The following is a 26,482-nucleotide window of genomic DNA, read 5'->3' on the forward strand; positions in this document are numbered from 1 at the left end:
ATTCATGTATTGGGAGGTTTTGGTTATTTAAAATTCTTTTATATTCACGAAGCAAGGCTTCCTCTCATTGCAGTTCCAGAGGAGCAATATGGCTCAAAGTGGAGAGCCATTGTAAGGATGTACTCCTAATGCAACCCATTATTAAACGCAGAGTGGAGTTAAGTTGAGCATCTAGTTTATTGACATGGTAACTATTGAGCCAGACAGGAGTACCATACTCTGCTGCACACTGTAAACTAGACCCATGGCAGTGCACCACAGAGTTGTGGCACTTGATCCCCATACAGTACTACAAAGCTTCTGAATTATGTTATTTCTGGTGTGAACTTTAGCAGCGATATGCTGTTTATATGACAGAGTTCTATCAAGAGTTATTCCCAGATATTTAGGTGTCGGATTAAATGAAATTAATGTTCCATCAGCATATATCTCTGTTTTTTTTTGATTTACAAGTCTATTATTGAGGTGAAAGCAAGAACATTAAGTTTTATCAGAATTTGGTGTTAATCTCCATTTTTTATAGAACTGCCATAAAGTCGACAGATCATTTGTCAACATTTCTTCAGTTCTTTTTATAGACTTGTCACTAATTGCCAAAGCTAGATCATCTGCATAAACAAACTTCCTTCTAGCTGTTTCAGGAATATCTGCGATGTAAAGGCTAAAAAGCAGTGGTGCGAACATCGAGCCCTGAGGTAATCCATTCTCAAGCACTCTCTGTTTACTGATGCTTCCTCCGGTGACTACCTTGAAATATCGATCACACAGTAAGGTGTTCAGGAGATGACCCAATATTTTACATGGGATGACCTTAAGAAATTTATGTATGAGTCCCTCCCTCCAAATAGTATTGTAAGCCATTGTTAAGTCAATAAAGATTGCAGTAGTCTTCAGGTATCTTTGAAATCCTGCTTCAATGTAGGTTGTTAAGCTGAGAACTTGATCTGTGCAGCTGAAATCTCTTCTGAACCCTGCTTGTTCTATTGGAACATGTTCCAAAATTTTATCACTGATCCTATTCAATATTACTCTCTCCAACAATTTGTAGGTTGCACTTAAAAGGGCTATGGAGCAATACCTTTCACTTCTGTCTGCTGGCTTACCTGGTTTTAACACAGTAATGATTTCTGTCCTTTCAAATTCTTTAGGATGCAGCCACTTTCAAGTATATCGTTAAAGAACTTAGCCAGCCACGATCTTGCATAAGGCCCACAGTGCATCAGGAATTCATTACGAATACTGTCAAATCCAGGAGCCTTCTCCATTTTGATATTTTTAAACGCCGAGGATATTTCCTCACGGGAAAAAGGAAAAGAGAATTGTTGATTTTTTTGAGTTACAGACTTCATAGCCATTAGTTCACATTTTACCTCTTTAGTATGTTCTTTATCTATCAGAGCTCTAGAAAGTGAAACAATATGAGCAGCTATCTGATTTGGATTGACAAGAGGAGATTTCTTTGGTACAGAGGGGCTTGAACCAAGCTTTTTAAGTAGTGACCAGGCTTTTCTACTAGAGTGTTTGAAATCTATGTTTTCAGTTATTTGGATCCACTTTTCCCTACGAACAGCATTGAGACTATGCAGCAGTTCTCCTATTCCCGATACAGAGATTCGCTCTCATCGGTCCATCCAGGCACGTACTATTTTCGGTAGCCTTGAGGAATGTGTATTTTTGCCACCGCTATAACTACTCCAGTGAACCATGTATAGTTTTTGTAAGTTATGGGAATTCTTCTAAGCCATGCATCTAGATCTGCAGTGAAGTTTTCCCAGTCAACTTTTTAGAAATTCCATCTTGGTCTAGGAAATGATGTTATCACTGGAATTTGGGCTCCTACTTCCATAAAGATGGGAGATGTAACTGGCTATTTGGAAAACCTCAAGAATACGTTTGAAAGTCTGTAGAGACTGATTTTCACTATCAGTGGAAACGATGTCAAATCTGGGTTATATTCCTTATTCAAGGCTCTTGATTTAAAAGTGCCTTTTTCCTTGGCATCAAAGCAAAGTGAAGACAGTGTTAATCTGCTCATTCAGCTAATATTTCCCCATTTTGATGGTAGATGATGATGTTCAATAACAGATGACTAACTGAATAAATCTCTGCATTAATTTAACTAACAGTTTATAAGAAAATCAGCCACTCATTGAAGGCTCACTCATTCATTCATTCATTAAAGACATTCACACATGTAAATGTATATAGCTATAAAGATTAACATACATCCAGCGAATGATTGGTAGGTAGTAATCTCTGTATGCAAGTTTTATTTGAGCTTGAAAGAGGAACTTTCTGAATAACATGTTTTGCAGCTTCCTTTGAAGTTATGGCTGTATGCTTCATAGAAGATTCTGTAGAAATGTTGTGCGTTATCTGGACTGATGGTTTAAATTTCAACAAGCCTTCTGCTGTGAGTTTGGCAAACTGTTCAGGTGTCAACACTAATGGTTGGCTGGGAGCTAAATAGAGAAAACAATTACTTTCGATTGTTTTTATTCAAAAAATATATAATTTTAAGATGTCTATATATATATATATATATATATAAAATTTAAAAAAGTAAATGCAGTTAATCTTTAAATTATTTCAAACATTTTAAGAAAACGTGTACTACACATCTTTATAGATACTTATACTGCTTACATGTGGAGAAACATATAGAATTTTATTCAAAAATTCCAATATATTTCATTCGATGTAACATGGACATTGTAAGGGAGAAAGATTGTGGTAGCTACGTTCAAACATCAAGACAATACTGCATTTTTGGAATCAGATAAGTCCAGCCTTGTTTCTCATGCTGTTAACACCAGGCACAGAGTTCTCTGGAACCAGACAAAGATTCTTCATTCCAGTAGGTTCAAATTTGATCGTCTTTTCCTTGAAACACGTGAAAAGCTATGAAATCATCTGAATCTTCCACTCAGACTGTATGCCAATCTCCAAGTTTTAGGAAGTGATTATTATTATTAAGAGAGACCTCCAGGGAGTCAGGGACTCATCAAGGGACACCACAGACTACCTGCACCAGCTGTCATACCTGTTCTTAAATTCATTCACACTACTTGCACACACTATATCCAATGACAATCCATTCCAATCATGTACCATTCTATGAGAGAAAAATCTAGTTCTCACCCCCTTCTTGACACCATTTATTCTCAACTTCCAAGGATTCCCTCTCATCATTTCCCCCACCCTGCATAAAATGAAAAATTCCATCTAGTGAAATCCTGTATTATTCTTTCGGAAGTGAGGTAAGTCTCAATCATATCACAATCTATCTCCCGTTTGCTATTGTCTGTAGTCTACAAATTCTCAATTTGTCTTCATAATCAGTAGTCCATAATCCTGATATCATTATTTTTAACACTCTCCTTTACATTCTCTTCACTGCATTAGAATTTTTGTTGTTGTTGCTGTTAAATTTTTAATTTATTTAATCTTTGAAACTTTCACAACTGTTTCTTTGAATTCTGTATAATTATGTCAACTCAGCTGAAGCCTAAATATAAATATAGGCACCTCGGAAAAAATTACCAAAATCCTAAAAAAAACATAACATGACCTCTTGTTACAGACCATATAAAAAATTGGAGTCCCTTATCCGCTCCACTAAAGACCAACCTCCTCCCTTAGACCTAGGTGTATACCAGGTCCCTTGCAGCTGTAAGCTGTCCTATTTTGGCCAAACAGGCAGGACAGAGAATATCAGAACACAAGGACTACATCCGTTTTCACCAGTACAGCCACTCTGGTCTTGCAGACCATGCTCTGGAGACACGCCACAGAATATGGTGGAAGAAAGCCATGGTTATACATTGTAGTAAATTCAAATTTGAAAGGCTATTCATGGAATCAGCCTCAGCCCTAAGAAACATGCCAAACCGCAACAAATTTGGTTGCATGAGACTGTCCCAAATTTGGGAGACTTACATCAGAAGGCCATCAGTCCAATGGCTGAGAATACTTACATAGCCCACTAGGGGGAACCATCAAGACTTTTAGGAGAAACAACAGCTTCCTGCTTTGTCCTCAGTTACTCTGTGTAGTGCCTGCATGCATGTGTCTTTACTTTAAGTTCCTATGAAAATGGCAACGGGACGTTGCCAAAATATTGGAATATAGATTAAAGTTTAATTTTAATTTATATCAATTGTACGTTGTAAATTCCTTAAGTAATTTAATAAGCATGTATAACCAACGTCTAAGCCTTTCTATGAGAAGTGCTCTGTATAATGTTTGATTTACATCATATAATTATAGAATTTTGAACAGGTTTTCTCTTGGTCATAATGCCTTTTCTCGATCTATACAATGTAAACACAGATCCTCATTGCATTCACATGATTTCTCAATTATTTTTCTTAAAATAAAAATCTAGTTCTGACTAGCTGCTACTAGCCTCAACTCAGCTGGTTCTTATCCAGGGTTGTTTTTTTTTTTTCTTAGTTTTTTCTCAAGTATGCTTGCATAAAATTTTATCTGGAACATTCAGTAAAAAAAGTTATCTGTACTCAATGTTCAAATTTTATTTTCCTTTTTTCCATGAACATCGAGTTCTATTCCATCTAGAGCTCAACCTTCTGACCAGGATTTTGAATTATGCAGTGTAGCCACTGCAAAACTTATACCTCAATATTTGAGCATTACCTCTCTATCTCTAGCATTTTCATGGATGCTGCTCCACCAAACTGATCACCACATTCTTCGAATATGTGAAAACATCCTTAGCTTTCATTCATCTACACCTGTTCTTTGGACTATCCTTCTCCATACCATATTTTTTGATATTATTATTACACCTCCATTTCTTCAAACACTCATTAACCGAGTTATCCTTTTGTTCCATCATATAGGTGTTACAACTCATGTGGAGGAATTATAATAAACAACTGGTTGAATATAACCTACTCCAACTGCATTTCTACATTTCAAGTTTGACGAATTTATTCAAGTATTGCTAGGTATTCCTGAATGCATTTCTTTGAATATTTTTTAAACAGTTCTAGCACTGGTTATGTCATTTAGCAATTATTCTAGAAATAGAAAATATCTTCAGTTTTAATTATCTTTTTTCCAAAGAACTCTGCTCATTCCTAAGCATTTTTCTTCCTCAAGTCTTCATGTGATTTTTACACATGGATTACTTTTTTTTTTTGTCTTCTCTAAGGACACATGCTCTCTTTGTCTGTCAGAAATTACTTTCAATATGACTTTTCTCTTCAAAAGGCCTGCTCTTTTTATCTTCTTGAGTCCACTAAGTAGATTTTCCTATCCTTGGAGTCCACAATTTTCTGAATGAGCTGATCAATGTTTTCTACAAATTTGCCAATAAGTCTCAAGGTTTGTTCCTGTTTTCAAGTATGTTCATTTTTCAGTAATAATATTTGTATGATTTGGTTTACAGCTCACTTCTGAAAGCTGTGCACCAATGGTTCACAGCTTTCTTTTTGAAACTTTCATACATATTTTTCATTCCAACATAATACTCATTTTTATCCTGCTCATAACTAAATGAGAATGATTTTCTATTTCAAATTACCCATATACTCTTATATCTTGAACTACTCTGATGATATCACTATCAACATCGATAACACTTCATTTTGATGTGTTCTCTTCATGTGAATTATGCACATCTTTATATTGGAAAATGGTGTTAGTAATGCCTAATCCATTGGGCAAATATTTGTTGGATTTATGCTCAGGACATGGACTGGTTATTACTAACACCATGTTCCAACATAAAAATGTGCACAAATTCACATGGAGAGAAGAGGCAAGGAATAAGAAAAGTCTCATTGACTATGTTATTGTTGATAGTGATGCTTTCTCCCTGGTGCAGGACACTAGAGTGTACAGAGGATTTGAAATTGGAAGCGATCACCATTTAGTCTTCAGCATGATAAAATTGAATTTCATATTGAAAAGAAGAACATGTAAAAAAGTTTTAAAACGAATTAAAGTTGAGCAGCTCTCAGATGTGAACTGTAGACTAAATACGCAAACATTATTCAAGAAAAAATGAAAGAGTTTGAGAACAGGAATCAAACCTTGGAGATTCATTGGCAAGCTCTAAAGAAAACATTGATTGATTCTGCCAGAGAGGCATGTGGTGAGGTTGTCTGCAAGGATAGAAAAATCAGAACTCCCTAGTGGACACAGGAAGTTAAAGAGGCAGTGAAGGAAAAGAAGAAAGCTATATCAAAAGTTCCTGGTAAATAAGTCAGCTTGTGTTCTTAGAGAATACAGAGACAAATGTAAGAAAGCTAAGCAGTGTGTAAAACTAGCTAAACAAAAGTCATGGGTTGACTTTGGCAAGTACACAGAAAATAAATATCAAGAAGGTGCTAAGATATTCTGGAGGTTGTTGAAGAAGCTCAGAAATGAAGAAAAGAGTGCTATAAAAGGAATTAGAGATGATAAAGGTGATGTGAAAACTGGAGAAAAAGACATCCTCGAAGTATGGAGTAATTACTTCGAAAAATTGCTAAATGAAACTAGCAGTGATGACAGCACAGTGATAAAAAACGCTGACCAGGCATGCAATCAGGAATACATATCCATGCTTGAAATAGAAAAAGCCATCAAAAGTCTGAAATGTGGAAAGGCAGCTGGAGTAGATGATATTAGATCAGAAATGCTCAAGTATGAAGGTATAAAAGTTTTACAGTGGCTACACTGCATAGTTCAGAGGGCATGGACAGAAGGACAAATTCCAGATGATTGGAATAGAGCTCTCATAGTATCCATATATAAAAAGGGAAATAAAGCTGATTGTGAGAATTACAGAGGTATTTCCCTACTAACTGTTCCTGGCAAGATTTATGGCAGTATACTTGAGAAACGGTTGAGAAGGATTGTGGAAGAGAAGCTTGGTGAGGAACTCAGGCCAAATAGAGGCTGTCAGGACCAGATATTCACTTTATGACAAATAGATAAAAGTCATGGGAATATAACAAAGATCTGTATTTAAGTTTTGTCGATCTGGAAAAAGCATATGACAAGGTGCCAAGAGAGAATCCGTTCAAAATGCTACAGTTGTATAGTGTCAGTGGATCATTATATCAAGCAATACTTAGTCTTTTGAGTTGTAAGTCAGCAGTTAGAATTGAAGGAAGTAGAGGAAGATGGTTTAATGTTAAATCTGATGTGAGACAAGGAATCACATTATCACCTCTGTTATTCATTATCTATATGGATTACATTATGAAGGAAAGTGGTATTAAACCTCATATCAAAATTGGAGATGTTAATGTCAGCTCCTTGCTTTATGCAGATGATGTTATACTTCTAAATAAATCTGCTACAAGTCTGCAAGATTCCCTGACTTAACTGAATAACTGTTGTGATAGATATGGTATGCAGGTCAGCAATAATAAGACAAAGATAATGAAAATAGGCAGAAGCGTTGAAAATATCAGCTGCATTGTGAATGGTGAACCTATAGAACAAGTAAAACATTTCAGCTACTTAGGCACGATTTTTAGTGAAGATGTTAAATTGAAATAGACAACAGAATCAACAAAGCTGGCATGGTAGGAAGTCAACTGAATAAATTTATATGGAATAAGAGAGAAATTAGTCAAAACACTAAATTAGCTGTATACAAGACAGTGTTCAAACCAATTTTAACTTATGGATCTGAGAGAAGAGTCAGAAGTAAAACACTTGGCCAAAGACTAGAAACTGCAGATATGAGAGTCCTCAGAAAGATTAGGGAATTGAACAGATGGCATCAATGGCAATATCATATTAAAAAAGAGGATATTAGGAAAGAACTTGACATTGTCAGCATCCAGGAATGCGTTAGAAGAGCTAATCTCAGGTGGTATGGTCACTTAAGCAGAATGGGCGAGGGAAGATTAGCCAAACCAGTGTTCTCTGCCAGGTTGGCAGGAAAAAGACCCAGAGCAAGACCAAGATATAGGTGGATTGATATGGTAAAAAGTGCCTTAGAAGATAGATATATAAATATAAGATAATGTTGACAATGTTATAGCTTTGACAGGTAACAGATTGATTTGGCAGAAAATTGTAGGTAGGAAGTTAGTAATAATGTAAATTTTTCATGTTGTATCCTGTACACCCCTTGAGGGTAAATATCAGGAATTTGATGATGATAATCCATTGTGGCAAAATGATTACTACTGTAACACACACACACACACACATGCAGTTGAACCTTGAACAACGTGGGGATTAGGGGCACTGACCCTCTGTGCAGTCCGAAATCCACTTATAACTTTTGACCCAAAAACTTAACTACTAATAGCCTACTGTTATCCAGAAGCCTTATCAATAACATAAACAGTTGATTAACACATATTTTGTATGTTATATATATTATACACTGTATTCTTACAATAAAGTAAGCCAGAGAAAAGAAAATATTATTTAGAAAATACGTTTATAGTGCTGTACTATGTTTATCGATACCATAAGTTTGATTCGTCTGTTTACAAGATAAATCGTCTGTCTGTCAGTACCTACATCAATATTGTCTTATATGATGCAAAACACTGTAGATGTTATACGTATTACTAGCACTAGACATCAAAAATGAAAAGATAATGTGAAAAGAAATTCGTATTTGTTTACTGATATAAAGATTCATGCATTGATAATGAAGCAATAATACAATTGCTTTATGGTAGCCTAGTGTAATCAATACTTTATGGTAGCCTAGTGTAACCAAATACTTTGCTTCACAGTAGCCTAGCTTACACACTAATGAATGAATTGTTATAAAAATTAATTTATGATAATTAATCAATTAATTATAACTAACTAATTAATAAGTTAATTTTATGCAGTTATGATTCATACTGCATCTTTAAGTTTATGTTTCTCTCAACTGCAAATGGCGACATGTATGGTCTGTAAGTATGTGTGTAAATTTTGATAAATTTGAACTTTTTATAATAGACTTGTGTATATTTTATGGTAGTATATGATAAAATGGAACTAGTATCTACATATATTTCATGCATTCATGACATACCTAACTTTTTCTTAATTTTCAGGTTATGAGGTTTGTCAGCAAGTTTTTTCAAATTGTTGCAAATTTCCAAAACATTTTCCAATATATTGATTAAAAAAAATCTGTGTATAAGAGGACCAGTATTATTCAGGGATTAACTGTGTGTATATAATATATATAGATAGATTATATATATATATAGATAGATTACAGTAGTAATTTTACATGAATGCAAAATTACTTCTTTTTTTAGTAATGAATATTCGCATATTCATTAGAAAAACAATATAATAGCTCAAGCAGTATGCAAAACTGTTGTTGGAGAGAGACCTCTAATGGTCATTTTACCATTTACTTATGTCGTGCTGTTCTTTGTTCCAATGATGTTAGTTTGATGCTAATGTACATTAAACAACAATTATGCATTAAAATAAATGTTTTAACATATGTGATTAATGCCAAGCAAAGCAAGTACTTGATCATTTAGATTGAGCTGAAGGCAAAAGATTAGCAAAACAGAAATTTAGTTGACACAAAAATGGCATAGAAAAGGCTCAAAATTATAACCATGTTACAATTCACTTTATAACCCAGATGTTTGAAACAGCATTAACATGGACAAGAATGCTATAGCTAAGTTAAAAAATAAAGCAGTTCGAACAGCTACTTACAACTGTTCAAACAGTAACTGATATTAAAATAGTGAAATAAAAGGCAAGCAGTGAAGCTTAGTGCACAGTGAAAGGAATCCAATATCATTAAGTGCAATGTAAGGCTGTACACAGAGGTCATTTTATATGAATTGAAATAGATTCATATTGTACAAAAACAAGAAACCAGCAATTCATGTTAAAGTGTAAAGATATTTTGAAGAGAACTGGACAGCGACATTTACGTCTACAGGACAAAAGAAAGTTCTGTGAAAGAAGAAGCAGAGGAATTTTTCAAAGTCATTATAAAAGACGGCTATCATAAAGAAAAAGTTGTGGTTCTTGTTGGAAATCTAAATGGCAGAGCATGAAATGAATAACAGACATATAGAAATGTGTTGGAAAATTTGGAGAAAAGAATAAAGATAATAACTACCCACTGTAATTTCGTTCAGGAAATGGACTAGTCATCACTAATACCATGTTCCAACATAAAAATTTGCACAAATTCAAATGGAGAGAACGAAAGTTTCATTGATAGTTATTCACACGAAGATATCTCTGTGAATAACTCATTCAAAACACAAGAGGTGTTTTGAATACAGAAGGTGTGATACAGGAAGCAATCATATTTAGTATTGAGCAGAATAAAAATGAATCTTACTGAAAAGAAAAATATGTACGAAAGTTTTAAAAAGAACCAAAGTCAAGGTTTTCAGAGGTAACCATAAACTCAATTATGCAATATGTAAATATTACTGGAGAAAAATGAAAGTGTTTTAAAACAATAATCAAACCTTGGAGGCTCAGTAGCAGTTTCCAAGTTTGATTTGCTTAATTCAGCTAGAGAGGCATGCAGTGAAGTTGTCTGTAAGGATAGAAAAAATCCATACACTCTATGGAGGACTCAAGAAGTTAAAGAAACAGTCATGAAAATGAAAAACGTTTATTGAAGTTACTAGCTAAAACGTCAGAATGTGCTCCAAGAAAATACAGAGAAAAATATAAGAAAGCAAAGCAACATGTAAAAGTACCTAAACATTGGGAATTGTAACAAATCACCATTTTCAATTATTAAACTTTTCATGTTGTGCTATCCTAGTAACTTGTACATCCCTTGAGGGTACATATCAGGAAACTGATTTATTTATTGTATGGATAAAATACAAGAAATTAACAAGCAAAACCATATATAGGCTGGCAGTTAACCAGTCATTAGCACTATCTGAGAGTAAGTGCAAGTTCCTGAAGCCTCCAGAGAAGGAGTGCATGAGCCACTTATCAGTGATATGCATAGTGCTACATGAGCAAAAGGATGACTGCGAAATTTCTTACTGATGTAATAAGTGGATACAGCAGTTGTCCAGTTTTAAATTTGTTTAGCTGGCTCCAGAGATTTAGAGGTAAATCAAATCCTGGAGGTTGGACAACTGGATCTTTGATCAGATACTTATTTGTAGTTTGTTCCAGAGTCATCATCACCAGTCCTTATATCATATGAAGGTGGGGAGATATCTTGATGTATGGAAATATTGATGTTATTTTGGATTTCATTTATTTCTTTGATGTAGCTTCTCTTCTAAAGAATGGAGAAGTGATGTCAAAAGGGCAGACAACTATAGGAGAGAAGTAGACCTAATGGTACCAGAGATGGTTCTCATTGTTATGTTAAGTTGTGTGGTGATTTTGGCTTCAAACTAGTGAGCAATATTCTACAACTGAGAAGAAAAGAGCCAGAGCTACTGTTCTAAAAGTTGAAGCATTACAACCCCAAGTTCTACCTATGAGCTTGTAAGATATTATTTCTGGCAGATATCTTAAACTTAGTTTTCCAGTTGTTTTTTTTTCCAAATGTTCTCAGTATGCGAGGTGCCATGAAGTGTGACACCAAGGCAAAAAAGATTACTTTAATGTATTAGAATCCTGTTGCAGAAGTTTATGTTTGGTTTTCTGTAAGCCTCATGGCTATTTAGGTAGAAAGCTGAAACAATTTTGCTGGGGTTATGGGATAACCCCCAGATTATGAAGTATTTTTGCAGTGAGCTCTGATCTTGCCTTGGAAGGTATTAGTTTTTGGTGACGATTGCTCTGTTGTCAGTGTAGATAAAACTTTCAACTCCTTGTTGGGGGCTTGTATACAAACTGAATAGATCTCAAGTGAGGACAGATCCTTGTGGGAGTTCATCCTGTAGGATAAATGTTCTGCCTTTTTTTGTCAATTTAGATGAATCTTTATGTTCCTATTGGAGAGGTTTTTTTTTTTTTTTTTTTTTGACAGTTGATTTATTTGGCAGTTCTATACATTAAGCCCTTCTTCCATACAGTGTCATAAGTTGATTATGTCTATGAAAGTAGTACCTGTTTTTAAACCCTTTTGGTATTCTGCATCTATATGGGTTGTGAGAGCCAATACCTGGTCACAGCAACTTCTACCAGCCTATTCATTGAATAAACTGGCTTCTATTTTTGAAGAAATCCTAGAGAGGATAATCCTTTCAAAAAATTTGTAGGAAGTGCAAAGCAATACTAGACAGGAGTTGTTAGGGTCATCAGTTGACTTGGATTTTGGTAAGGCATATTTTACATCAGTAAATCATCAGTATAAGTATTTTATTCAAAATACTGATGTTTTACTGATTTTATTTTATTGATATCTTGATGTATGGGAAGATTCATAAGGACCAAACATTCATAACATTTAATGTTCTTCCAAATTAAAAAGAAAGCAACAAGCACACTTACCACTAGATACAACACCATTCTTCTGAACTGGAATAACAGGATTAGGCTGTAGTTTCAGATTTGAAGTGACTGTAACAGTCTGTGGAATAGTGTTCACTGTAGATGCCACAGGAATAGTTACAACAGGAGAGGTAGACATAAATAAAGCATCCAACTGAGAAGGAGAACTAGGTGGACCATCATTTGTGCTAGGAGGAGTGTTGGGAGGGGTTTCTACTTCAAATTTCATATCAGCATCAGGTTCGTGAATGGTTATTTCAGGAATAAAAGCCTTGCAAAAAAAAGAGTAAACAATCTTTAACAATAAAATAAATAAATAAAAAATAAAATTCACTTTAATAACAAATAATAAAGCTAAGAAAATATAATATATGAAAAAAATATTAGATCTGTTGTCCCTTTCAAAATTAAATATATATAGAGACAAAATAATACAGTAATCTACCATTTATCTGACTTTCAAAACAATAATCCTTCAATTAATCAACCCTGTATGTCAACCAACTTCTACTACAACACCATGTAATTGTACTTCACTTATCCAACCCTTCCGTTATCAGAACAGCTAACTGTTTTTCCGATGCGATCAGATAAATGGCAAATTACTGTAGTAGTAATAATAATAATAATAATAATGTGAAATAATAATGTGTACAAAATTTTGTACCTGCTTGCTCTCCTGAAAGCTCAAATCCTGCAGTGGGCATAGATGTTTGTGAATGTCTTTAGGCGAAGATAAATTTCACTGCCCAGTGTGACACTGCCTTAATTATTATTATTGGAGATCTGAAGTGACTTGAAAACGTTTCATGTTTGATCTCTACAATTGGGTTTCTGATTATGTTTAAAAATATAAATATGTTTTAAAAATATTAAAATATATAAAATAAAACAAAATACTTTAGCCCACCTATGGTACTAATGTACCATAGGTTTACAAACTTTTGTTGGTAAAGATTACAAAAAAAGGTTCAAATATCAAAATCATTCTTTGCCAATGATGCCAAATGAAGTAGTATAGTAACTTTTTGGTGGATGATTTGTTTCCAAAAAAGAAAAGTGATGTAAGTGTAAACCATAGTGAAAATAATTCATAAAAATCATATACATTAAATAAAACAATTGCAACCAATTAAAAGAAATCGAGAGAGGCAAAAGCAGGGATTAAATATATAATCGTTGCTTTTTAATCACTGTTTTCATGAGCATATTCCAAAAATAATATCTCCACTGTGACAGCTCTTGTCCAAAAAGAATGAAAGAAAAAATAAAAGACAGTTTGTTTTTGATCAATGGCACCAAGTGCAGCTGTAGGGAGGATGTTCCACAAATTCAAATCTGACCCCCTTTGATAGTCATGGAAATGAAAGCTGCTGTCTGTGGCCTTGCAACATCATCTTGCAAAAGCAATAGCTTTTTCGTGCAATGAACATGATTAAATCGATGTTTCAACTTTCTCAAGGTCTTCACACAGTACTGAGAATTTGCTTCCATCCCTCTCCCCATGCAATTCTGGTGAATGATGCCTTTGCTTCTAAAAAAAATTTTTGACCCCAGAGTGATGATATTCAACAGACTGAATTTTCATTTTAAACAGGTCATGATGGATTCAACTTTGCCCACAGTCAGAATTTTAAGAAAAGCTCTACCTTCCTTCTAATGAAACAATCATTGACAAACTTCTAGTCCTGTCTGTTTCATTTTGTTAGTCAACTAATGCCACACTTAAAAATAAAAAAAATTTAAAAAAAAACAAAAAAAAAAAACACTTTATTGCAGGCCAGTTCAGCAATGATTTGGGTGACTTGTGTTAATTTAATCTTCAATTTTAGTGCTGGCAATCTGCAATGTATTTGCTGATTTTGCTCTAGTTAACTGCTTAGTTTTTGGCTTATGGAAATCATTAGTTGTAGTTTTTTGGCTATCCATTTCATGAATGAATATTAATGTCAGCTTCCAGCACAGTTTCTTGTTCTTCATGATGAAGCAACTGACATCTACAGTTGCTTCATCATCAATACTCCCTCTTTTTTTTTTTTTTTTTTATAGCTACACAGCACCTGTTTCTGCTCTGTACAGAAAATTTTCCTGACCTGATGATCCATAGCACTTTAAAAGTGCTCAACTACTCAAAACAAAAACATCTCTACATCGTTCTCTCTCTTGTTAAAATGCTTCAATTATATGAATTCTGATTTTTGTTATAAACAATTAAAAAAAAATTCCAATGTTACATCGCAAAGGCTCCGCCATTGCTACATAGCTTCATATAGAAAACAATTGCCTAAGTCCACCAGCAGCTGTATGGCAACGATTTAGTGTGAACAGAAGTTTGTGTTTCAGCTCAGATACCTCTACACATGTCTAAAAATGGTAATGATCTGTTGCTTTCTAATTCAAAAGTAAATTTTATCTTGGAGTGAAAATTGTTTAGGTACAAGACAAATTCTTGTAGCCAAAGTTAATAGAGCTGGGACAAATGATGAAAATATCAACAACATAATGAAGTCGCAACTAATGTCTTTCATGGTGCTCTAAGATTCCCCCCCCCCCCTTAAATCACACCATGAATAAGTTTGCTAGCATCAGAGATAAAGAGGAGCCCAATGATAGTCGTTCCTTCTATTCAAAAAATCCTCCTTGGAATTTAAAAAAAAAAAGGTATTGTTGATACAATGCTTAAGTCTATCTTAATCCACAATTTCTTTCCACCAGATACTGTGGAACTTTTTAAGCACTGTATCAACAATACTTTCTTTAAATTTCAAGAATTTAAATTTTTTGAACAGAAGAGAAACTAGCAATGTGATTCTCTCGATCTTTGCAGAAAGAAAAGAGTGGTTTGAGAAAAAAGCTTTACAGTAGCATGGAACACAACCTAAAGCATGGCAACATAATGTTGTTGATATTGCATCTGATGCAGCTCTACTAACTGACTACAAGAATTTGTCTCATGCGTAAAAAATTTTCACCCTAAGATAAAATTGACTTTTGAATATTAGAAAGTAACAGATCATTGCCATTTTTAAACATGCTTGTGGAGTTATCTGAAGAAAACAAAGTTCCTCAGTTTATAGGAAGCCAACTTATACCTAGATGATTCTCACACACACCACATCTCATCACTGTAAAAAAAAAAAAAGGGGGGGGCATTATACAAACCCTAAGAGATACAGCATATAAAATCTCCAGCAGTACAGACGAAAGAAACCAAGAGCTTGATTACCTCAATTCCATCCCACCAAAGAATGGCCATAACAGAATACTGGTCAACAACAAAATCCTACATCAACTCCCTCCCCCACAACCAGATGAGCATGAAAACAAGTTTTCAGATGAGCAGCAGTAATTCTTCCCTATATTTGGTCAGTCAGAGACAAGATTTCAAAGTTGCTACAACAGGTTATTTTCTACTTCCCCTTAATAAAATTTCTAATCTCCTTGAGAGAAGCTGCAAAACTACAAGATCACCTGTAGCTGTCGGTTGTGCTGGCTTGTCTCCACTTTAACCATCCAGTGCTAATCCTACCAGTCACATCTTCTTCGATCTCACCATCTCTCTGTAACACCGAACCTAAATACCTAAACTCTTCTTTCCCCCCCAAAATATAATTTTCAATCATTACTGAGATATTCTCTTCATCATTTCTTTCTCCACTAAAACAGCACTCCATATATCCTGTTTTTGTCCTACTCAATTTTAATCTGTTATTCCAAGACCTTCCTCCACTCTTCCAATCTTGAATTAACTGTTTCTCTTGTATGCTCAATCAAAACTATATCGTCTGCAAACATCATACACCATGGCACCTCTCCCCGTATCAATTCAGTAAGATCATCTAATATCAATGAAAATAAATATGGACTAAGGGCAGAGCCATGGTGTAGCCCAACTCTAACTGAGAAATATTTAGTGTCACCACAGGAACTTCTTATGTTACCGCCTCATTGTACATATCTTGAATGATGCAGATATAGTTTAATGGAACTGATTTTCATTGGAGCACTCTCCAGAGCATTTCTCTTGGAACTCTATCATATGCTATTTCAAGATCTATGAATATCATTGTGCAAGTCTTTTCTTCTTTCTCTATACTTCTCCATTAGTTGTCATATGCAAAAAACTGGTTCAGTTGTTGACCTTCCAGGAATAAAACCAAACATCCTAATTCTTTTTTCTATGACTTTCTCCCCAACCTTTAATGTGTGGCTCATGAGCTTGATACCTCTGTAGTTTGTATAATCTTGAATATCTCCTTTATTTTTATAAATTGGTATCGAGTAGCTTTGTCTCTAAGAATCTGGCATCTTTCATTCTTTTAATATTCTATTAAAAAGTTCAACCAACCAATAAATTATTGTCTTTCCATTATCTTCAAAACTTCTGCCAAGACTCCATTTGGCCCAAAAGATTATGAGGTTTCGCTTTCTTTACGGCTGTCTCTGCTTCAAGTACTGACATTTTGTTAATTATTCCCATATTAGAAATTTCATGTTCCACTTGTTCTCTTGGAAACTCCTCATTCAACAATCCATTAAAATACCTTCCTCACCTAATCTTTATATCATCTAAGGATTTTCTGGCTTTTATCTTTGATATAATTAACATGCTGGATATCCCTCAGCCAGTCTATATATAGGAATCCCTCAATTAACTCATCTCCGATTAGTGCATTTTCAATTAATGCATCCTTTTTTTCTATTCCCAAATGCAATTAATGTGTCTCTAAAATTCAATTAGTGCACCTATATACATCTTAAATATAAATGTTACAGATTTTAAAAATTTTCCATCTATACATTTTTATGGCTAACTATTTTAAAAAATCACTCACCAAGATAAAATAATTTAGTTACCTAATTAAAATTTACGAAGTTACTTTTAATGGCATACAGTAGTACACTATTTCCATGTACACTATGTTCCACATTTACTGACAAACTTTACGTCATCTGCTAATTGCATAGCATTTTGCTCATCATATCTCATGCCTCCTATGCAATTGTTTTCCTTACTTTTTTTATTTTAAAATATTTTCCCAATCTTTAACCATGAGTAAAGGAAAATTAGTGAGCAAAAAAATAGAAGTGTGAAAAAGATTCAAAAAGTAATCTCATTGGAAACAAAACTTGAAATAATAAACAAAAATGAACAAGGCAAGTTCAGAGCAAAGATAGGACAAAAACACAGAATGGGTGAATCAACTATAAGAGCAATTTCAAGCAAAGCTGCTGAATACAAAGAGAAAGGTAAGGCTGCTTCAAGTTCATCATGCATGCAGACCACTCGAAATCAAAGTATTATAATGATTGGATTAGAGAGACTTCTTTCTACATGGATCAAAGATTGTAACAAAAAAAAAGGGATCCCAGTAAGCACTGACCTTATTATATCAAAAGCATTAAGTCTCTTTGCAACCTTGAAAGAAGGGACTATCAATGATAGAAAGGAAGAAAAATTCCACACTAGTGCTGGGTGGTTTGAGTATTTCAAAATGAGAAATAGCCTACATGATGTTTAAATCACAGGTGAAGCAGCAAGTGCAGATAAGAAGGTTGTCACAAATTACTGTCAGTTGTATGAAAAAAAGGAACAGAATACCTGCCAAAGTATGCTAGCTCAATTCTTTGTTAAGAAGAATAATAATAAATTTATATTCTGAATATGTTTTATTGTCTTTCTGCTTCATGGTTTCCTTTAAGTAGGCCCTGAGACATATCCTAATTCTGTCATAAAAAAAATTAAGGGTCAAGAAAGAAATATGAGGAACTAATTATACTTTTTCCCATAGGTTATTATATTTGATTAGTGCATTTTCGATTAATACACCTTTTTTAAAAAATGCATTAGGCGCATTAATTGAGGGATTGCTGTATATCCTTGTATATCTTTCTAGTCTATTGTATAATTCATCAAACTTGTTAAACTTTGCTTCACTAATGGCTTTTTTGGATTTCTTCTTAGCCATTTTATATCTTTCAAAATCTGTTTCATTTTTAATTCTCTGTCATTGCTTGAAAGTACATCTTTTCTCTTTAATTGCCTCTTGAACTTGTTTCCACACTTAAACGTTATCAGATGTTCCTCTCTTTTTTTGGAAAAAGATATTAACAATTGACAAATCATAGGCCATTGTCATTTCCAGAATCATTTTCCCATCTTCATTTTCCTCTCCATAACCAAAACTACCATAGATTCTTTCAAAACCTTCATTAATTTTCTCCACATGTCCATTTATATCTCTGCCCACAGATAGGAGTTCAGTCTCCAGTATTCCCTGCAGCACTTCATCTAAATCTTCCCAGAACTCCAACTTTGTTACTTGATTTTACCTTGATTGTGGTGCATAGGCACTAACAACATTTATGACTTCTGTTTCTAACACCATCTTTATAGTCATCAACCAGTCACTTTTTCTTTGAACTTCTACCACTTTCTCCTTCATAACATTGCCCAGAACATTACTAACTTCATGTCTTGATGTTGTCCAGCCTGTATAAAGCAACTTATATCCTTTTCCTATCTTTTTAGATTTTCCACCCTTTCATTTTGTTTCTTGAAGACAAGCTATATTAATTCTTCTTCTCTTCGATGTATCTGCCAGTTCTGAACTCTTTCCTGTTAAGGTTCCAATATTCCAGATTGCCATTCTAATTTTAGTTTTCTGAACTAACTTCTTTACCTGTAGTCAACCAGAATCACACGGGAACCATTGTCTATTTCTCATGACAACCGGGAGCCAATGTTGCACATCGCGTACAGAGCATGGCCTAGCATTCTTCATAATAGATCAAGGCCTCTTCGTTATATTGAAAAGTTTTCCAGTAGACTGCTGACCTGACACCAACTCTCCTCCTTTTTCATCTGGGCTTGGGACTGGCATTGGCAGAGAAACATTATGGATATTATTATTAAGAGGAACCTCAAGGGAGGCAGGGACTCAAAGATAGCCATACATATCCCCACACCAGATGTCATACTTTTTCTTGAATTCAATCACACTACCTGCACTCACTACCTCAAATAGCAATAAATTTCAATCAGTCACTACTCTATGAGAGAAAAATCTAGTTGTCACCTCCCTCTTCTTTACTGCATTCAATTCTCAACTTTCATGATGTGTTCTCGTCTTCATCTCAATCTCCATTAAATGAAAAATTCTATCCACTGGTATCCTGTATGACCCTTCCAGGAGTTTGTAAGTCTCAATTGTATCTCCTCACTTTCTCCTGTTTGCTAGTATCTGCAGTCCACAAATTCTCAATCTGTCTCCATGTATTCCACATTCCAATATAATCTTTAACACTCTCCTTTGCACTCTCTCTCTCTCTCTCCAATGTATCAGCATTACCATGAAAACAAGGACACCAGACTTCGCACAATAGCCCAAGCAAGGTCATATCAAATCCTTGTAAAAAAAAAGGCAAAATGACTTCCTTATCCTTACTTGTTAAGGTTAAGATTCGTTTGCATCACAATTATCCTCAGAGTTGTATTTATAATCTTTGTTATATGACCCTTGAACTTAACTTTTTATCTACTAAAATTCCAAGATATCCCTAGCATGATAAGTTTCTTCTAGCATAATCCCACCAATATAACATGACATTGGTTATGTTATTACACCAAAGTACATGACTTGACATTTACTATCATTGAACTGACAAAATTTTCACATGTTTCACAAATTCTAGCCTATTCAAATCATTCTGCACTGCAAGTAATGCATATCAGTTGCATTCCTGATTACAATGTCTATCTCTGCATCATCAGCAAATATCTGTATGCAACCTGTCAAATCCTTCCAAATGTCATTAATGTAAAGCATGAATAACAATGGACCAAGGACTGACCCGTATGGAATACCAATGGCCACCTGAAAGCTTGCAGACTCATATCCCCTATCTGCCAGCTAGACAGCCATCCTCTTATCCCATTAATATTTCATAATCTAAACCCATATTCTCAAATTAATGCAACAGTCTTCCATGCTGCGTCCTGTCAAAAGCATTAGCAAAGTCTAAAAGTATCATGGTGTGTCCATTTCCCCTTGTCTAACTCAACAGTAACATAAATGTAAGTTTCTCAAACATGACCTTTCATTAGTAAACCAATGCTATTCATTGGTTTACTAATACCCATTTCTGTATGTGTTCTCTTACCATTCCACCACTCCAGAGATATTGATGGGTCAATAGTTGGATACATCAATCTTTGTACCACCCTTATGCAATGAGATTATCATATGCTTCTTTTTAGAAACAATTATGAAATGAACAATAAAAAACTTACCTCATGTTCCCAAACTTCAGCTGGTAAAGGTGAAGTGTTAGAAGATGAATTTGGAGAATCGGGTTCTAATTTTATCTCCAGATCACAACTGCCCGTGCCTTCTTCTACACATAAACTATTAAGGTCATTGAAGTACTCTGGACTAGGAACATATCTACTAATATTGCTACTGCAGCTATCTGCATTATCAAAAGTTGAACATAAATCAAAATCAGATGGAATCTGAAATGAAAAACAAATGTAATAAATTTTTTTTCAGATTTTCAAAAATTCGTTACAAATTATAATTAAACTACTGAAACAGAATATAATTAAGAGCTTAATGGTCATCAAGAGAAAAAAGTAATTAAAATAACTTATTAACATTTGTTTAAAATTATATATTTTGTTTTTTCATTTAATATTAAGGGCACAAAAAAAAAATCAACATAATCATGTTCAAAGACAACAAAATTCTGAATAAATATGCCCACTCAAGAGATATTAGTTCTCAATGAACTGCACTAAGAGATCGAATTATCAATGAACTGTACCCTTTTTTTGGTGTAGTTATGATAATCAGCTATGTTGCTGTCCCAACAATTTCCAATATCGCCAACAGTTTTTTTACAGCCAAACATTAAGGGTTCTATATCGCAAAAGAAATTTCCATACTGTTACTAATTGTTGTTAATAATTATATTTGATGTTGGTATGACATTAAAGTAGGTGTAAAACAAATGACCTTGGAATTACCAAATATTTTTGGTGCTAAGAGAAAAGTTGTTAATGGATTCCTGTAAAATCAGGAATAAAGATAAAGGCACACTATATTCATCGTCTACAGAGATCAGATTATAAATTGGCATTAAACCTCATATCAGAACTAGAGATATCACACTTAGCTATTTGCTTTATACAGATCACATACTCCTAAACAAATGCAGCAAGTCTTCAGGATTTTTCAATTAAACTGAATAACAATTGTACCAAATTTGAAATGGAAAAAAAAAGCAAGCTAATGAAAATAAGCAGAACAGGGAAAACTTCAAATGCATTCTCAATGGAAAAGTCACAGAAGTAAAACATTTCAGCAATTTAGGCACAATTTTTATGACGATCACAAATTAAATATGAAAATAAACAATAGAATAAGCAGAGAATAAAAGAGAAAAACATGCATAGATATATGATATAGTAATACTCCGCATGCATTCAGGCAGACAAAAGCATCTCAATGACTCACATTACAAGACTACCATGCCGACATTACTCTTTTCCAGAAATCCTGGCAAAGAACACTTGTTTTCGCTAACCTTCCCTCTCCCATTATGTTTAAGTAATCATACCATGGGAAATTACCTCTGCTAACACATTTATGAATGCTGACAATGTCAAGTTCTTTCCTAATATCTTCATTTTCAATATTATAATACCATTGATACCATCGATTCACTTCCCTAATCTTTCTCAGAACTCACTCTCATCTGAAGTCTCAGGGTTTTAATCAAATACTTTAATTCTAACCAAGCTTTTAAATCTGTAAGTTACAAATGGTTAAAATAAGGTCAAAATGATGCTTTACTGTGTAAACTAGCTAAGCAAAAGTCATGGGAAGACTTTGATAAGAAATTGTAATAAACATAAGTAAGGTGGCAAAATATTTTGGATATGGAAAAAACTTAGAAATGAAGGAAAGAGTACTGTAAAAGGAATCGGAGATGATAAAGGAGACATGAAAATTGAAGACAAAGATATTCTAGATGTCTGGAGTAATTACTTTAAAAGACTGCACAGAGATACTATGAGAGCTCCACTCCAATCATTCGGAATGTAACCTTCTGACCAGGAATTTGCAGTATAACTGCTACAAAACTTATATACCTCCATATTTGAGCATTTCTGGTTGAATATCATCTACTCCAGCTGCCTTTCCACATTTCACGTTTTTGATGAATTTTTTCAATACTTGATACCTCAAGTATTGATATGTATTCCTGATTGCATTCCTACTGGGAGTTTTCTGCCACCGTGCTACCACTGCTGTTTCATTTAGCAATCTCTCAAAGTAATTACTCCAGGCATCTAGAAAATCGTTATTTTCAGTTTTGATGTCACCTTTATCATCTCTGATTTCTTTTACAGCTCTCTTTCCTCCATTTCTATGCTTTTTCAATAGCATCCAGAATATTATGCTGCCTTCCTCATATTTATTTTCTAATTTCTTACCAAAGTCTTTCCATGACTATTTAGCTACTTTTATACAGCTCTTTGCTTTCTTACATGTTTCTCTAAGAGACGTAATATGCAGTGTTACTTCAATATTGACAGAGCTGAGTGAAGGAAACTACTGACTGCAGTGTTGCTTTGGTTTCATTTGCTGTTTTTGTGGATAATGTAGGATAATATAGTCATAAAACAGAAATACTGTACCACTAAGAATGGATATACACATCACCAGGAACAGAAACCAATTCATTTTATGTAACACAGAATATTCTGAAAAGTAAACAGGTTTTTTTTATGACTTGAAATAAAATAACAGTCTTAATGAAATAAGAACTGTCTTAATGGTATTGAGTTTTCAATACCATTAAGACAGTTCATAAATACTAGTTTCATGCAAAAAACTGCACTGAACTGAAACTGAAACATTGCATATATATATATATGTGTGTGTGTGTGTGTGTGTGTGTGTGTACACACACACATAGTTGACCCTCGAACAACGTGGGGGTTAGGCAGTGGTGAGCTATATGGAAATTTTAACAAAGGGCTCGCATCATCGAGCAAAAAAGAAAAAAGCCATGTTTCACACAAAACACAAAAACTTGTATTAATTTTTAATTTTAAAACTTTTATTAAACAGCTTGTGTACAAATTACAATCAAAAAGTATGGGAGGACAATCAACCTCTAAAGGCTATCATTTTTAAAGAAATATTTCATGATCTAAACAAATATTTCATGAAATATTTGCACACAATCAACTGTGTTAATTTATCTTACATAAGAAAAACATTTTTTAATCAAAATATAATAAGAATGAAATCTTTTATAAAACATTTGATTGGCAACTGGTTTTACCATATGATTGGCTACCAGAAGGGAGAAGGGTAAAGACAGCACATGTGCTTATTTTATTTTCAAACTTGGGAGCATTTGTTATAGAGGAGTTGAAACAATAATTCCAAATAATCTATATACTGCTGAATAGACTAATTTTTGTTAGGTTACGTATGAGTTTGTCGCTTAACATGTTTCAAAAAAAAAATTTTTTTTTGAAAAAAATAGAAAAAGTAAAGAAGAACAATGGGCTCACAAATTTGAGAAAAATTTAACCAAAGCCCCCGCGAGCCCCTTATAGCTCACCACTGAGGTTAGGGGCACTGACCCTCTGTGCAGTCTGAAATCCACTTAACTTTTGACTCCTCAAAAACTTAACTACTAACAGCTAACTGTTGACTGGAAGCCTTACTGATAATATAAACAGTCGATTAACACATATTTTGTATGTTATATGTATTATATACTGTATTCTTACAATAAAACAAGCTAGAGAAAAGAAAATGTTATTAAGAAAATACGTCTGTCTGTCAGTACTTACATCATTATTGTCTTATATGATACAAAACACTATTATACGTATTACTTACACTCATCATCATCATGGTTTATTTACAATTTACAATTTGTAAATAGGGAAACTAAATAAATAGGAATAAGAAAAGGTTAATTATTATATATAGCTTTCCAGGCTTCTTTGTTTTGAGTCAGTTGAGTTATTTCTCATGGAGAGAGAGAGTATCTGTGCTGATAATGCGGTTAATATACTGCTAGAATTGTTTAGTTGGTCTTCCTCTCTGTATCATTTGAGAGAGCATATAAAACTAAGATGTCAAAGTACGGAGAAGGAAGATGTCTCAGTTGATCTCCAAGCCAATCAAAGTTGACGTCTGCATCGGGTTTCAATCAAGAATTTTTGGTTTGCCTCTTTTAAAATAGCGAAATTACAAATATGATCCTTCCAGGAGTAACCAAGTAACAGTCTTGAGCAAGTAGTATTAAAGCTATTAATGGTTTTTGTTGCTTTTTGGTTGGAACCATTCCATGTTTCTCCACAATATAAGAAGATAACCTGAGAGGTTGCTTTGTAAAGCCTTTTGTATCCAAGGTGATGAGGGGTGATTTCCATATATTTCTTATACGAGGTGGTATCAAAAATTTTCTAGACTAATTTTGTAACATGACAACAGATGGCAGCACAATGCTGCATGCACAGTCACAGGGAGCACCAATCTTCATAAGTCAGTGTGCCAAAAGACGTCCTGTGTACATCAGGAGCTGTGCAACTGGTACTATTCTGGACCAAGTGCGTTACAACGTCTGCGATTTCATCATGGACAGCAAGTTAGAACAACGAACAAATGTGAAATTCTTTTCATTACCAGTGACGAAACTTGGGTGTACGTATGATCTTCGTATGACCCTGAGACAAAGCAAGTCTTCACAGTGGAAGAGCCCATCATCTCCACAACCGAAAAAGGCGAGGCAGGTCCGCAGCTCGACCAAGTGCATGCTCATCATCTTTTTCGACAATAGAGACATTGTGCATCGAGAATTTGTCCCCAGGGAACAGACCGTCAATAGCGTGTCCTACTGCCAGGTTTTAAGGAGTCTGAGGGATGACATTCAGCGAAAGTGACTGGATCTGTGGTGTGCGAAAAACTGGATGCTCCATGATGACAATGCACCCTATCACTGAGCTCTCCTCACACGAGTTTCTCGCCGGAAACAACATGATCTCACTTCCGCACCCACCCTACTTGCCAGATTTGGCTCCTGCGAACTTTGCCCTCTTCCCAAAGATGAAGATCCAGCTCAAAGGTCGGCGTTTTGACACCACTGTGGAGATCCAGAGCAAATCGCAGAAGGTGCTTGCTCGACACACTTCGAAAAGAAAAGTTCCAGGACACATTCCAGTGTGGCAGGAACGCTGTATTGTTATGCAAGGGGAGTATTTTGAAGGTGATAGTGTGTAAATGTAGATAAATAAAGTAATTTCTCATAAACTGAGCTAGTCTCGAAACTTTTTGATAACATCTCGTATTCCTATGTTGATTGAAAGCTTTATATTTTCTTAATATTATATCATTTACGGTATTATTTATATTCGAGCCTAAGTATTGGAAGTCTACTTTTTCTAAAAGTTGGTTGTGTTCTGTAATGATGGAACCTTGTACTATATTTGTGACATCAAAAATGAAAAGATAATGTGAAAAAGAAATTTATATTTTATTGTACAATGAAACTTGTGGAGAATTCATGACTAAACAAACACACGTAATAACCACAATAATAAGTTTTAATAAGTAAATATTTCATCCTAAGTATCTTAGGACATCGTCAGTACAGTTAAATTCAAACAATATTAGGAATAACATACAGTTAGGGCACATGATTACAATGGAATCCCAATAAGCATGCAGTAGCGTGTTATTGAATTAAATTAAAACATATCTGGAGGGAAAAAAAAAGATTACATTAAAATAAGATAACATATATAAAAATTATTTTACACAATTTTGTATGACAATTTCCCATACTTTAGGAATAGCAAGAATGTCATTACGGTTTAGATTTGGTCTGTGAAGTAGGGCTTCTGCACTTTCTTTATATAAACGTTCATATTTATAAAAAGATCTATGTAGAAGTTTGGTATTTTCCCAATGGATCCTATGGTTTGGGTTTTCAACTCTTTCTTCATCCTCGCATCAAATTTATGCTAGAAAAGAATCTCCACATATCCAAAGAAAAGAAGATGGTTCTA

General features: G+C 34.2%; 1 protein-coding gene across 1 annotated transcript in view; it reads right to left on the reverse strand.

Annotated features, from left to right (window-relative positions):
* Positions 1-26,482, reverse strand: part of Atf6 (bZIP_ATF6 domain-containing protein ATf6) — a 244,734-nt gene that overhangs the window by 180,674 nt on the left and 37,578 nt on the right. The window contains exons 3-5 of the mRNA XM_090414984.1: positions 20,675-20,896; positions 12,382-12,652; positions 2,227-2,462 (exon numbers count right to left, since the gene is read on the reverse strand). Of these exons, the coding sequence (XP_090271110.1) occupies positions 2,227-2,462; positions 12,382-12,652; positions 20,675-20,896 (729 nt within the window). The remainder of the gene's footprint in view (positions 1-2,226; positions 2,463-12,381; positions 12,653-20,674; positions 20,897-26,482) is intronic.

Source organism: Typopeltis vanoorti, chromosome 26, assembly GCF_054136105.1.
Source record: "Typopeltis vanoorti isolate ZY-2024b chromosome 26, IOZ_Tvanoo_1.0, whole genome shotgun sequence".
Classification (NCBI taxonomy): Eukaryota; Metazoa; Arthropoda; class Arachnida; order Uropygi; family Thelyphonidae; genus Typopeltis; species Typopeltis vanoorti.